The 16,242-nt window shown below is 38.4% G+C and overlaps 1 protein-coding gene across 2 annotated transcripts in view; it reads left to right on the top strand.

Moving 5' to 3' along the window:
- The first annotated feature begins 6,193 nt into the window (after positions 1-6,193).
- MICU2 (mitochondrial calcium uptake 2) overlaps positions 6,194-16,242 on the top strand; it is a 179,509-nt gene continuing 169,460 nt past the window's right edge. For both annotated transcript variants that reach the window (XM_053563059.1, XM_053563057.1), the window contains exon 1: positions 6,194-6,428. In XM_053563059.1, the coding sequence (XP_053419034.1) occupies positions 6,219-6,428 (210 nt within the window). In that variant the 5' untranslated portion in view covers positions 6,194-6,218. The remainder of the gene's footprint in view (positions 6,429-16,242) is intronic.

Here is a 16,242-nt window from a genome sequence, read left to right as displayed (position 1 = left end):
CATCTCTACAAAAAAATAGAAAAATGGGGTGGGCACATGTAATCCCAGCTTCTTAGAAGGCTGAGGGAAGAGAATCATTTGAGCCCAAGAGTTTGAGGTTGCTGTAATTTATGATGATGCCATGGCACTCTACTCAGGATGACAGAGTAAGACTATGTCTCAAAAAAAAAAAAAGAGTAAAAGAACGCGATTTTGTCTGAATGGTATGCTATGGCATACATATGACATAATTTATTAATCCATTCATGTGTTGACGGGCATTTGGGTTGTTTCTACATCTTTGTGCTTGTGAATTATGCTGCTATAATCATTTGAGTGTAAATGCCCTTATGATAAAATGTCTTTTTTTCTTTGGGGTAAACACCTAGTAATGGGATTACAAGATCAAATGGTAGGTCTACTTTTAGTTCCTTGAGGATGCTCCATACTTCTTCCCACAAGCCATTACTATTACAAAAATGTAATAGTTTTGCAGTCCCACCAGGAATACATGACTGTTCCCCTCTCTCCACACCCACCCCAGCATCTTTGTGTTGGGACTCTGTGATGTGGGCCATTCTCACTGGGGTTAGGTGATATCTCAGAGTGGTTTTGATTTGCATTTCTCTGATAATTATGGACAATGAGGTTTTTTTCATGTGTTTTTGCCCTTTCACCTGCTCTCATGAGAAAAGTTTCTGTTCATATCTCTTGTCCAGTTTTTAATGGGGTTATTTGCTCTTTTCTTGTTGATTTGCTCGAGTTTTTTGTAGATTCTGGTTATAAGACCTTTGTCAGATTCAAAGCACACAAATAACTTCACCTATTCTGTGTCTTTTCTTTGTTGATAGTGTCTTTAGCTGTACAGAAACTTTTTAACTTCATCAGATCTCAGTTATTTATTTTTCTTCTTGCTGTGATTGCCAGTGGAGTCTTCTTCATAAATTCTTTCCCTTAGACCAATAAGATTAAGAGTATTTCCTACACTTTCCTGTAGGGTTCTTATAGTTTCATGCTTTGGATTTAAATTTTATCCATTGTGAGTTGACTTTTTTAAGTGGTGAAAGGCGTGGATCAAATTTCAGTCTTTTACTTGAGGCTAACCAGTTCTCCCAGCACCAATTATTCAACCTGAGATTCTTTTCCCCAGTTATATGCTTTTGTTTGCTTTGTCAAAGAGCAGGTGGTAATATGAGGCTGGTTTCATCTCTGTTCCATAGATCTATGTCTCTACTTTTATGCCAATTCAATGCTGTTTTGATCGCTATAGAATTATAGTATAACCTGCAGTCTGGTAAAGTGATGCCTCCAGCTTTGTTCTTATTTTATAGAATTGCATTAGCTATTCAGGATTTTTTCTGATTCCATACAAAATGTAGAACTATTTTTTCAAGATCTTCAAAGTATGACTCTGGAATTTTAATGAAAATTGCATTAAATCTGCAGATTGCTTTGAGTAGTATACACATACTAACAATGTTGATTCTTCAAAGCCATGAGCTTGACTTGTGCTCCCATCTGTTAACATCTCTGTTATTTCCTTTCTCAGTGTTTCATAGTTCTCTCTGTAGAGATCCTTCACATCCTCTGCTAAATATATTCCAAGGTATTTCATTTTCTTTGATGCTACTCAGAGAGTTTTGCTATTCATCCATTTTTTAAAAATGGAGATTTTGTACCTTTTGTAACAACCTGGATTTGTAGAATAATCTCCTATACGAAGTATCACAACAATGGAAAAAACAAGCATCACATGTACTTTGTACTAAATTGAAAGGAGTAGATTTATAACAAGATGCTCACATGAGAGAAAAACTCAATTAAATTCAAGAAGAAGGATGGGAGGGAAAGGATTTGGTAAATTCCCACCCAACAGGTACATTGCAGTGGCATATAGCACACTTTATGGGTGAAGGGCCCAATTCAGACTTTTACCTTGCGAAAGCAAACTATGTATCCTAATCATATGTACCATCATTTTAATCTAAAAATTTTTTAAACAATGTTGCCATTTAACAAATACATATAATAACCACATATCTGCTATCTCCATTAAAGGAATTATTTTGGAAGACTAAATTCATTTTTAAATGCTGGTTTGCTTGAAATATTTTTCTGAACGATCTTTTTAGTATACTTTAGAAATATGTAATCTAAATGTATCATTGGATAATTTTTATAATCAATGTTATTTTTATCATCATAAGCAAATAAATATAATTTAAAAGGAGAAGCAAATCTGTCCTTTCAATACATGATAATGGTGACAAATTTATGCACTTTGAAAATGGATTGCTCTTCAAAACAGTTCAGCCTTGGCCGGGAGCAGAGGCTCACGCCTTTAATCCTAGCACTATGGGAGGCCAAGGCAGGTGGATTGCCTGAGCTCACAGTTTCAAGACCAGCCTGAGCAAGAGAGAGACCCCATCTCTAAAAATAGCTGGGTGCTGTGGTGTGCACCGGTAGTCCCAGCTACTCATGAGGCTGAGACAAAAGAATCGCTTGAACCCAAGAGTTTGAGTTTGCTGTGAGCTGTGATGCCAGCACACTCTATCAAGGGTGATAAGTGAGACTCTGCCTTAATAAATAAATAAATAAACTCTGAGAAAGTAAAAAAAAAAAAAAAAAAAGTTAAGTCTTTTATGGCCAAATCAAATGAAAAGAAGGCAACTGATCTTCTTCCAGGATCCAAATTTGAAATCTGACCAAAAAAGAGACCCATTTTCCTGTGTAACTCAAAGGCTGGAAATTCCCAAAGAAGAACTACAAGTACTGTTGGGATAGGGAGTGGGCAACTATTGTCACTTTAATGCAAATATTTCAGTATGTGTATATATTTTAAAAGTTTGTCTAATTTTGGATCATATAAAAAAGAATATTTTGAAACTATCACTGTTCCCATTCTATTTTTCTTCAGTTATCATTTAAAACAACACAGATCTTATAGCTTTAGAAGCAGTTCCTTATCTGAGAACTGGTTTATAAACTGCATGGTTGAAAATACATCACAACCTGGGACTTTCTCTACAGCTGGCAATGAAGAAATGAACAAAGCTAGAGCCCCAAAAGACCAATATAGTCAAAGTGCTGAGACAAATGTCAACAGCTGCCAGGGAAGCTTTCATACTTAGAATGGTTAGTCGGCTAGAGATTGGTTCTATTATAAGAATTTGTTTCTTCTGGGAAAAAAGTTTGAATACATTAAATCTTAAGTGAGAGTTCTAGAGACCTGGACATATAATTTTTTTTATAAAACTAATTACAAAGCACTCTTTTCCAAGTGGGTTCAAAGATTTTCACCAAAAAGGAATAATTTGAAGAGGCTTTTGTCTTTATAAATAATTATACCAAAGGAATAATATATTTCAGTATATTTGATGCCTAATTCATAGAAATAGGCATTCCGCAGTCTCATTTGTGACATTTATTCATTCATTTATTCACTGAATGTCAGTATGTGCTGGACCATCGTGCTAGGTATCATGGAAACAAAAAAACAAGACATCTCACTCATGAAGATGTCAAACTGTGGGAAAATGGAATGTTTTCAAATATGCCAAATGTTTTAACAAGAAAATACACTTAGCTTGGGCTTGGGACCATTACTGAGTAACAAATGCTGAGTTTCACTAAATAGGTAGAGAAATTGTGTGAATTTGGCAGTTGGAAGCAGACAAGTGAACACTGGTTACTGGTTTCTGGACATCAAGAACAGCTACAAGGTTAAGAAATACAGGGTGTCCAAAAATATCCTCAAAATCCAATAATCACCAAGTGACAGAAACATGCTAGAGGTCAATAATCTAGAAAAGCAGGACATATGTGAAGAACTGGCAGCATTAGCAGAGGTGAAAAACAGACCAGAGGTCTCCAAGGTCAGGCTACACATGAAAAAGCAGGAAAGTCTTGGAGTCAAGAGGAGCTAGTGATCTGGAACCATGGACAAGCTTATCGGTGACCACAGGGCAGGAGTCAGCCTGATGTTGAAGATGGTAAACTCTCATGGGTCATGAGCCTACCATGTGTTAGATATTTGGCAGTCACTTCATATAAAATCTCTCTTTTAATTCCCCACCTCATTTGCAGATGAGAAAACTGAGACTGAGAGAGATTAAATAATTTGCTCCAAATCTTAGCAATCATCCTTAGTAGAGCCAGGATTCAAATTTTGAGTTTGAATCACCTTGCACATTTAGTTTCCTCTGTTTCCTGCCTGGAAAGGGACATTGAAAGTGATTTCAGCTGGGCTGTGTCTGTGGCTCAGTGAGTAGGGCGCCAGCCCCACATACAGAGCATGGCAGATTCAAACCCAGCCCCCGCCAAACTGCAACCAAAAAATAGCTGGACGTTGTGGCAGGCACCTGTAGTCCCAGCTACATAGGAGGCTGAGGCAAGAGAATCGCCTAAACCCAGTAGTTGGAGATTGCTGTTGAGCTGTGTGACGCCACAGCACTCTACCAAGGTTGATAAAGTGAAATGCCGTCTCTACAAAAAAAAAAGTGATTTCAGCAGCTGGGGAAAAAGTGAGGACGCTCTAACCGTAGATTAATTTAGACAACCTGGCTAAGAGAAAGGGAGCAAAGATTAAGGGTGGATAATGACAAAAATGATCCAAGAACTTCCATTGAGTGATCAAATTAGATATAGTATGGTGGGGGGGGAGGGGGGGTTGTTTTTTTTTTTAATTTATTTTGCAAAATTTCAAGATAACAGCAATTATGTGATCAGGAGTCTTGGCACCTTTGACTTTAGCTGTATTAGTGCATGTCCAAGTATAGTTCCTAATAGTTAAGGACATTTCAGTAGCTGAACAACGAATTTATTAAATAAGTTTACTCAGGAAAAGGCCAACAAATGAAACATCACAAGCTATGAAATAAAGCCAAGTCTTCTGCCTCAGCTAAACTATTTATCACCAATGGAAAAACCTGGACTGAGGAAGCCTGCACAAGGCAAAACATCTAGGTCACTGTTGATAGGAGGTTGGGGGTGCATGCTATTGTTTTGGGTTGTTTTTTTTTTCCAGGTGGTACTGAAGTTAACCATCAAATACTTTGTTGAAACAGAATTTAAACTCAATCAACGTTAGCAAATAGTGATTGTCTAAAATAAAAAGAGTAGCTTTGTCTGGGAATTCGTAAGAAAAATCAAAGAAGGCTGGGTTAGGATATGATTTAGCAGAAATCAAAGAACAGTCAAAACTATGAGCATAAGAAGGAATGAACATGAGAGATGGGGAAGAGACTTTTTAAAAAATGTTTGCCTATTTTGCAAGATGAAGAAAGTTCTGGAGTTGTATGGTGATAATAGTTGCACAACAATGTGAATTCTATTTAATACCATGCAACTGTACACTTTAAAATGGTTAGGATGATAGTGTTACCTATACATTTTTACCACAATTAAAAAATAAAATTTAAAGCCGGCATGGTGGGGCATGCCTGTAATCTCAGACATTTGTGAGGTTGAAGTGGGAGGATCACTTGAGGTTGGAGGATCACATTTCTCCCGATTGAATCCAGCCTGGGCAACAGGGACAGACTCCATCTGTTTTTAAACAAAAATAAACATACAAACAAAACCTTAAAAATTTTGCTTACTTGTTAAAGTAGGAGAATACACAAACACATTTTTCTTAAACAAGAGTTTAGGAGAGGTTGGGCGAGTTATTTTAAATGGCTGGGAGAAGGTATCTGCAACTTACGTAAATTTCTGAATAGCATGATATAAATACTGTTTCGCTAAGAAATTGTTAAAATAGGCAGACTAGTTTAGAGCCAAACTAGTGTTGTGGAAAATGCAAAACTTTTCAGTTCTAACTCCCAACCATTCCAGGGATGGGATTCTATACCCTTAAAAACACGGCCATGGAAAAGGCAAAGGTCGCAATCTATCACAATTAAGGCCCTTTATTGTCAGAAACGCCTGTCTCAGACCACTGGCTCTCTCCGGCGCCTACCGTGGCGTTAAGGAAAGTGGGAGACCGTCCTACGCAGTAAATGGCACTATCTTGTCTTGGACTGGGAAGGCCTGTTTGAATCGTCTGGACATTTCCGCAGTTATCCCACTCCCACTGACCCCAAAAGGGGATCCTATACCCAGCGTCAACTCGGCAGCCCCCCGCAAGGTCCAGACCCGTGAGACCAGGCCAAGGCCTGCCGGGTATCGCGAGAGCCCCTGACGCGCGAGAGTTTTCAGGTCTTGGGGGCGCGGCGCTGCGATGCGGCGCTTCCGCAAAGATGGCGGCGGCTGCGAAGAGTGGCGCTCGTTGGGCAGCTTGGGGCGGACGACTGCGGCGCGGGCTCGCTACCGGCCGATGGGCCGCGCCGAGCCCTGGCCCCTTGGCGGCGGCAGTGACTGGCGCAGCCGTGGCAGGAGCAGCAGCTGCCTGGCACCACAGCCGTGTAAATGTCGCTGCGCGAGAGGGCAGCCTCACCGTCTTAGCTAAGGTATGGGATGGGCACTTTTCTGTGAGACTCACCCAAGCTCCTCCCTCGGACGTGCGTTGGCTGGAGCTTCGCGGTTCTGGCTGTCTCTGGGAACCGGGATTGGGGCGCCGCTGGGGGAGAAGCCTGACGGGTGAAACGTACTGTTTGTTCTCTTGACTGGACCTGCACCACAGGCCCCGAGGGCACTTCAGGCCTGTGACACATCTGTCTCCAGTCGGAGAACTCCACCGTGGGCGAACACTAGAACAAGAAACCGATTTGGTGGTGTGGAGTGTGGGCGTGTCTTAATTCAGAGTTTCTCCCACGTTTGTTAACCTAACTAAAAGTTTTATGACCGCTTTGTATAGCGTGAAGTTTTTCTAACAGATGTCATGAAAATGTCAACCATAAAAATGAACCGGTTAATTTCCAGATTTTATCAACTTTAAGAAACATCCCGGGTTATAAACTGTAACATTTTAGTGGACCATAAGTACTAAGCAAAGAAACCTCAATTATGTTTAAGGTCAAGTTCAAGAGATATAATAATCCCACGTAAAACATTTGAAACTTTGAAAAAGTAGTACTTTAAAAATAATTCATAGACATTTTAGTAAGTTTTTATATGCAAATTTCTTGAAAATTAAAAGTCGTATTCTTTTTCTTTCTTAGATTTACATCATGCCTTTCTAAGCAGAAAGCCAAAGAACATTCAGATACAACAAAAGAGAGAAGAAAGTAGGCTTTGTGAATTAGAATTAAGTATTGGCAAATGATATTTTTTATTTGTATTAGTATACATATGCATAATATAAATGGTAACAGTATATGTAATGGAAAGAGCTAGCTTCTGGTGTTTTATAGCATTTTTGTTTATCTTGTGTCAGGAAATTCAATTTATTATTCACCTTCAATTTCTTTCCTCTTAATTCATCCTGTTTGAGATCCTTAGGTTAATCTTCCACGAAGTATCATTTAAGCCACATAGTGTACCATTCTTCGGAATCTGTTAATGACTCATTCTGCCCAGAATAAAATCCACCCTTTTGCATTTTGCCACTCAGAAGTCCTCTATAGTGACACTCTGACTTGTCACTACTGAGGCACCTTCCAACCAAAGTGATTAATTCACTGTCCCTAGAATGTGACTTTAATTCCCACCTCCCCCCAGCAACACTTTCTAGACTCCGATTTGTCCATTTTTTTTTCTTTTTAATTGAAACAGAGTCTCACTTTGTCACCCTTGGTAGAGTGCTGTGGCATCATAGCTCACAGCAACCTCAAACTCTTGGACTCAAGCAATTCTCTTGCTTCAGCCTTCTCCCTAGTAGCTGCACTACAAGTGCCCGCCACAGTGCCCAGCTATTTTTTTTTATTTGTTTTGTTTTTGTTTTTGGTTATTTAGCACGCGAGGGCCTGGTTTTAACCCACAAGCTCCGGAGCATATGGTGGCTCCCTGAACACTGAGCTACAGGCGCCCCCTAACTTGTCTATTTCATTGGTTTTTTTCCGGCCCACTTCTAGCTTATTCATGTTTTAGATTCCTGACTTGACTGTAAAAACTTCACACTAGTGTAGTATTTTGAATTCTCTCCCCAACTCTCAGTCCTTCTCCCCACAACTTTGTACTTTTCAGCCTAGCTAAAGTAATACAGAAATCGTTTTACTATCAATTGTTTTATAAGAAACAACATTTGCTTGGTCTGCTATTAACCCAAGAGAGTGCCTCTCATCCTTTTACTACCACAGTGGACATTCCTTTCAGCATCAGTGGCTGAATACAGGAGGGATGAGGGGACTTATAGCTTGACAACTTGAAGACTCTTCACCTCAGTGATTTTGGTAAATTTTCCTAAGAAGTGAGTCTGTTAATCCTCCTCCACCTCCACTATTTGGGGGACATGTGTGCCTACTTGAAATAGATATATACTAGAATTTTGGCTTGCAATTAATCTTTCATCTCTTGATAGCATTTTTATTAATATGTATTAGTATAGTTATAGTTGTTTTATTTAGTATCCCAAGATGGTAATATCTTCCCAATGTGGATTTGGAATAGTGATAATGTCCTTCATTCCTAACTACTACAGTAAGTGATTTTTCCAGTTAAAAATAGTGAATTTGGATGGCGCCTGTGGCTCACTGAGTAGGGCGCCAGCCCCATATACTGAGGATGGCGCGTTCAAACCCAGCCCTGGCCAAACTTCAACAAAAAAATAGCCGGGCATTGTGGGGCACCTGTAGTCCCAGCTACTGGGGAGGCTGAGGCAAGAGAATCGCCTAAGCCCAAGAGCTGGAGGTTGCTGTGTGCTGTGCTGTCACAGCACACTACTGAGGGTAAGAAAGTGAGACTCTGTCTCTAAAAAAATAAAAATAGTGAATTTATATTAATGAAGTCCTACATTCATTAATTTTGATTACCAGTGTGACCAACAGCTTGCGTTTGTGAGGTCAAGCAGGAATTAAAGGTAGAATGCAAGTCATGAAATAGCAGATAAGTTGGGATCATTCTTTTTCCTTTCTTCCTTCCATAATTAGTGAAATACCTACTCTATGCAAGAAGTGGGGATTAGAGACACCATTTATGTGCTTACAGTTTAATAGGGAAAGGCAATTTTTTTTTTTTTTTTTTTGAGACACAGTCTCACTGTGTTGCCCTGGGTAGAGTACCATGGCATCACAGCTCACAGCAACCTCAAACTCTTGGGCATAAGCAATTCTCTTGCCTCAGCCTCCAAAGTAGCTGAGACTACAGGCACTCACCACAACACCCAGCTATTTTTTTGTTGTAGTTGTTATTGTTGCTTAGCTGGCCCAGGCTGGATTCAAACCCACCAGCCTTGGTGTATGTGGCCGGTTCTGTAACCACTGTGCTACGGGCACTGAGCCTGGGAAAGGGCAATTTTAATGTAGTGTGATAAATGCTGTGGTAGGTGTAAGTGCTGGGTGCTATGGGAGCATACTGGAAGAGTGTCCAGTACAGTCTTGGTTTCCTAAAGGAATGATCTACAGAATGATACCTGAAGGATAATGGGAGTTTGGTAGATAAAAGGCATAGCTTTACAGAAGTCTGAAAGTAAGAGTTTAACTCAGCAGAATATGAGCTGCAAAAGAAGAGGTTCAAAACTGGATGTGTGCAATGACTGGGATCAGATCCTGAAGTGCCCTTTATTCCAATGTGATGGAATTTAAAGTAGGCACATACTTTAATTGTACTACTTCTTGTTTGAGAGATAATAAACTAGATTTTTTATTCCAAATTGGACATTTAATACTTGATAACCTAATATTTTGGAAGCAGATAACTTGTCTGTTTTCATTTGTAGAATTTTGCCCGTAAGTGATTTGGATGATTTAGATTATGAGATTTAGGACTTAATTAACAATGTTTAGGTAAGATTTTTGGACTTAGAATTGATGCCAGATATTGTTTCTTAGTTAATATAATAAAAGCATCATTTACATAGAAAAAAAAATTGATGCCAGACTGATTAACATTTTTGGAGATTTTGAGATGGGACAAATATAGTTTGCATGTAAGAAGGACACGAATTTGGGGTAGGGGAAGGCCAGAGGGTAGACCGTTACGTGTTAAGTTGTGTCTACTTCAAAATGAATACATTGAAGTCTTAACCCCTATTATTTCAGAATGTGAACTTATTTGGAGATAAAGTCATTGCAAACGTGTCAGTTAAGGTGAGGTCATACTGGAATAGGTTGGGTCCCTGATCCAATATGACTGATATCCTTATAAAAAAGGGCAAATTTAGACTTAGGGATATGTACACAAGGAGAACACCATGTAGAGATTGGAATTAATTGCTGCCGCAGCCAATGAACTACCAGAAACTAGAAGTGAGGCCTAAAACAGATCTTTAAAGCCTCCAGAGAGCATATGGCCCTGAGGACACCTTCATCTTGGACTTCTAGCCTCTAGAACTGGGAAATAGTTAAATTTCTGTTGTTCAAAACACTATGGTTGTGATACGTTTTCATAGCAACCCTGGGAAACTAATACAGTCAGTATTTGATATTGAGTCTTACTGAGCCATGGTATCTAGCCATGTTCTATCAAAGAGACTTCTCCAAATCTGGTAAAAAATCAAATGAACAGCTTTTGAGACATCTTTTTTTATATCTGTTTTATATATAGAAAATAATCTTAGATTTGTAAATTAGTCATGTGTATCTTAAGAGTTCAAAACACATTAGGTATTATAATGCTTTTGAATTTTCCAGTGTAACTTATTTTTAATGAGAAAATTTGGCAATTTCCAATATGAAAACTAGTCTTGCAGTGACAGAAATTTTTGTTGCAATTCAGAAAACATATTTTAAAATCATACTTAATAAAATCTCATTCTTGAAAATATGGCTCAATCTTTGAAAATCACTTGACCTCCCAAGAGGAAAGTTACTGTGTAAATTCAGGTAATGTATTGCTTTCTGAGTAAATAAATTACTTTCTTGTGTAATTTTGATTCTAATTTAGTTGTCAAGTCTATTTTAATGATTTCTCATCTAATCATTATTGACATTTTATATATATGTTTAAATCTCTCAATGTTTTAATTTTGCTTGCTTTTATTTGAATAAGAAATTAGAGGAAAAAATACTGTTAAGGTGGATTTATGTAAATAATCTTGTATGCATGATAAAATGCCTTACATATGAACTTATCTTAGAAATAAATTATATGTAGTGATGTGATTTTGTATTTCGATCCCATATAATGATTTTCATGACCCATATTTTGTACTGACATTTTGCCACTTTAGATTATGTTGAACTTTTTTTTTTTTTTTCCCCACTTTTTGGCTGGAGCTGTGTTTGAACCCGCCACTTCCGGCATATGGGGCTGGTGCCCTTCTCTGTGGAGCCACCCTGTGTTGAACATTTTTAATGGGTTTAAGACAGAGTATGGCAATATTAGATGATCTTTTAGAGACTTGTGCTACAAAACAGCATTAGCTGTTACAAACTTTCTCATGTTTTCATCTCCCTGCAGCCTAATTTTTTGTGCTTTTAATTTTACCATTTAGACATCTTTGTTGACTATCATGTTTTATTGTTACCAATTCATGCTAATCAGTCGTGTATAAGGCATGTCATCATCTCTTCACCATCTTAATTGTATCCATGGAGATGATCTCCATGAAGCTAACTTTAGTATCTCCTTTCTTTTAACTTTTCATAATGTTTTGGGTTGTGCTATTAATTAGCATTTGCATTTTCTTATGTACAGGTGTCTCCAACAACATATTTAGCTTTTTTTTTTTTTTTTTTTTTTTTGTAGAGACGGAGTCTCACTGTACTGCCCTTGGGTAGAGTGCCGTGGCGTCACACAGCTCACAGCAACCTCCACTCTTGGGCTTACGGGATTCTCTTGCCTCAGCCTCCCGAGCAGCTGGGACTACAGGCGCCCGCCACAACGCCCGGCTATTTTTCTGTTGCAGTGTGGCCGGGGCTGGGTTTGAACCCGCCACCCTCGGCATATGGGGCCGGCGTCCTACTCACTGAGCTACAGGAGCCGCCCAACATATTTAGCTTTTAAACTCAAAGTATTTTTGTTTTGTTTTGTTTTTTGAGACAGAGCCTCAAGCTGTCGCCCTGGACTCAAGCGATTCTCCTGCCTCCGCCTCCCAAGTAGCTGGAACTGCAGGCGCCCCTCACAATGCCTGGCTATTTTTTGGTTGCAGCCATCATTGCTGTTTGGTGGGCCTGGGCTGGATTTGAACCCACCAGCTCAGGTGTATGTAGCAGGTGCCTTAGCCACTTTAGCCACAGGCGCCGAGCCAGTATTTTTGTTTTTATATATTAATTTTTTTTACTTAGAAATCTGTTCAGAACATTTTGTCAAATCAATAAAAATTCAACAAAACAATTTTTAAGGCTCCTGGCTACATGGCATTTCATGTTAAGAATAGACCACAATTCACTAAAATTTATTGTGAGTTTTTTTTTTTTTTTTTTTTTTTTTAGACGGAGTCTCAAGCTGTCACCCTGGGTAGAGTGCCTTGGAGTCATAGCCCACAGCAACCTCCAATTCTTGGGCTCAAGTGATCCTCTTATCTCAGTTTTTCTATTTTTAGTAGAGAAGAGGTGTCACTTTTTGCTCAGGCTGGTCTCGAACTTGTGAGCTCAAGCAATCTACCCACCTCGGCCTCCCAGATTGCTAGGATTACAGGTGTGAGCCACCATGCCTGGCCTTATTGTGAAATGTTTCAATCATCTTTTATTATTTTTTTTTTAATTTCAAATTAATATGAGACTGCATATAATTAGGTTGTATTGTTTATATTTGTAAAGTAAAGTCCAGGTTGTAGTTGTGTCCTTCACCCAGGAAGTAGGTGATATACCCATATAGTGTTTGCACTGGATAGGAACCTACTGAACCATTAACCCCCATTCTCTTCTTCTTGAATTTCATTGAGTTTTTCTGACATGTAATAATATAGTTGTTACTTATAAGTTTACAAATTTGTATTAAGTACATGTGATGCTTATTTCTCCACTCTTGTGATACTTTACTTAGGAGAATGTTCTCTGAATCCATTCAAGTTGTTACAAAAATGCAATAACTCCAACATTTTTTATGGCTGGTATACCTGGTATACTTATACCACAATTTGTTAATCTATTCACTTGGTAAAGGGCACTTGGGTTGTTTCCACATCTTTGTGATTATAAAATGGGCTGCTAGAAACATTTAGAAACCAAATGTCCTTATGATAAAATGCTTTTTTTTCCTTTTGGGTAGATACCTAGTAATGGAATTGCAGAATCAAATGGAAGGTCTACTTGTAGTTCTTTGGGGACTCGCCATACTTCTTTCCCTAAAGGCTATAATAGTTTGCAGTCTCACCAACAATGAATGAGTGTTCCTTTCTTTTTTCACCCATGCCAGCATCTATTGCTTTGGAAACTTGTGATGTGGACTGTAAACACTGGGGATAGGTTTCGGCCACAAAAAATGTTGGAGATGTTGTATATTGTTTTATATTTCTCTAATGATTAGAAACAGCATTTCTTCATGAGTTTTTTGGCCATTCATCTGTCTTTATGAGAAAAGTTTCTGTTCATATCTCTTTCCCAGTTTTTAATAGAGTTCTTTGCTCTTGTTGATATACTTGAGTTCTTTTGACTTGAAACTTGAGACTTTTAACTTGATCAGGTCCCATTTGTTTATTTTTGTTGTTACCGCGATTGCCTTTGGGGTCTTCTTCATAAATTCTTTCCCAAGCCTGATATTGTTAGAGTTTTCCCCAAACTTTTTTGTAGAGTTTTTATAGTTTCATGTCTTATATTTAAATTTTTTTATCCATTGTGAGTTAATTTTTGTGAGTGATGAAAGATGTGGTTCTAGTTTCAGCCTTTTACATGTGGCTAATCAGTTCTTCCACCACCTTTTATTAAATAGGATTTTTTTCCCCAGTGTATAGTTTTGTTTGCTTTATCAAAGATCAGGTGGTGGTAAGAAGCTGGTTTCATCTCTAGATTCTCTGTTCTGTTCCATAGATTTATGTCTCTATTTTTATTTGATTACCATAGACTTGTAGTATAACCTGAAGTCTGATAAAATGATGTCTCCAGATTTGTTCTTATCTTATAGAATTGCATTGGCTATTTGGGATTTTTTCACAGGATTGAAAGATTAAAGGAGTCTGTTTGTCTTGTGTGAAGGTCTGTTACTTTGTTTTATCACTTGGGCCATTGTGAGAGCTAGCCTCTGTCCTTTAGTTCCAGGAGTCTTTACTTTGCTAGTGTTGGACTGTGTATAATACAGGTCTGAGTACTTCCTGCAGATCTTGTAGGGACAAATGTCCTCAGTGATTTCTTACCATTAACAGGTTTTATTTGATTTCTCATGTTCTTCAAATATGAAACTTAGCTTTGCAGGATACAGAATCCTAGGCTGGCAGTTGCTTTGAAAAGATTGATGGTGGGAGCCCACTCTTTTCTAGCATGTAAAGTTTCAGCTGAGAAATCAGCTATCACCCTGATGGTTTTGACCTTGTTAGGTCAGCTGCTGCTTACTCTTGGCTGCTTGTAGAATTTTCTCTTTCATTTTTACTTTGGCCAGGCTAATTACAATGTGTCTAGAAGATGCTCTGCTTGAATTGAGTCAACCGGATTCGATACTCATCTATTAGGTATATGTCTGAGTCTTTAATGATGTTTGGGAACTTATCTCTGGCTTCCATACTTTTGTGATTCTCTTCTTCAATGATTCCTATAATTCTTAATGTTTTATACTTTGTGTAGTCCCATAGCTCTCTTTCACTGTCTTTTCTGCCTCTTTAAATGACTGGTTAGCTCAAGGGCCTTGTGTTCAAGTTCTGAAATTCTTTGTTCTCCATGACATAATCCATCCTTAAAGTTTTCTACTGTGTTTTGAAACGCCATGAATAACTTCTTCGATTCTTTAAGCTTTGTTACATTCTTTCTAATTTTGTCTAGATCCTTGGAGACTTTGTCCTATCTTTCTTTTTTTTTTTTTTTGGACTTTTTTTTTTTTTATTGTTGGGGATTCATTGAGGGTACAATAAGCCAGGTTACACTGATTGCAATTGTTAGGTAAAGTCCCTCTTGCAATCATGTCTTGCCCCCATAAAGTGTGACACACACCAAGGCCCCACCCACCTCCCTCCTTCCCTCTTACTGTTTCCCCCCCATAACCTTAATTGTCATTAATTGTCCTCATATCAAAATTGAGTACATAGGATTCATGCTTCTCCATTCTTGTGATGCTTTACTAAGAATAATGTCTTCCACGTCCATCCAGGTTAATACGAAGGATGTAAAGTCTCCATTTTTTTTAATGGCTGAATAGTATTCCATGGTATACATATACCACAGCTTGTTAATCCATTCCTGGTTTGGTGGGCATTTAGGCTGTTTCCACATTTTGGCGATTGTAAATTGAGCTGCAATAAACAGTCTAGTACAAGTGTCCTTATGATACAAGGATTTCTTTCCTTCTGCGTAGATGCCCAGTAATGGGATTGCAGGATCAAATGGGAGGTGTAGGTTGAGTGCTTTGAGGTTTCTCCATACTTCCTTCCAGAAAGGTTGTACTAGTTTGCAGTCCCACCAGCAGTGTAAAAGTGTTCCCTTCTCTCCACATCCACGCCAGCATCTGCAGTTTTGAGATTTTGTGATGTGGGCCATTCTCACTGGGGTTAGATGATATCTCAGGGTTGTTTTGATTTGCATTTCTCTAATATATAGAGATGATGAACATTTTTTCATGTGTTCGTTAGCCATTCGTCTGTCATCTTTAGAGAAGGTTCTATTCATGTCTCTTGCCCATTGATATAAGGGATTGTTGGCTTTTTTCATGTGGATTAATTTGAGTTCTCTATAGATCCTACTTATCAAGCTTTTGTCTGATTGAAAATATGCAAATATCCTTTCCCTTTGTGTAGATTGTCTCTTTGCTTTGCTTATTGTCTCCTTAGCTGTACAGAAGCTTTTCAGTTTAATGAAGTCCCATTTGTTTATTTTTGTTGTTGTTGCAATTGCCATGGCAGTCTTCTTCATGAAGTCTTTCCCCAGGCCAATATCTTCCAGTGTTTTTCCTATGCTTTCTTGGAGGATTTTTATTGTTTCATGCCTTAAGTTTAAGTCCTTTATCCATCTTGAATCAATTTTTGTGAGTGGGGAAAGGTGTGGGTCCAGTTTTAGTCTTTTACATGTAGACATCCAGTTCTCCCAACACCATTTATTGAATAGGGAGTCTTTCCCCCAAGGTATGTTCTTGTTTGGTTTATCAAAGATTAGGTCGTTGTAAAATGTTAGTTTCATTTCTTGGTTTTCAATTCGATTCCAAGTG

The sequence above is a fragment of the Nycticebus coucang genome, chromosome 15 (genome assembly GCF_027406575.1).
Source record: "Nycticebus coucang isolate mNycCou1 chromosome 15, mNycCou1.pri, whole genome shotgun sequence".
NCBI lineage: Eukaryota > Metazoa > Chordata > Mammalia > Primates > Lorisidae > Nycticebus > Nycticebus coucang.
Note: the sequence above shows the minus strand (reverse complement) of the source record. Positions and strands in the feature narration are given on the sequence as shown.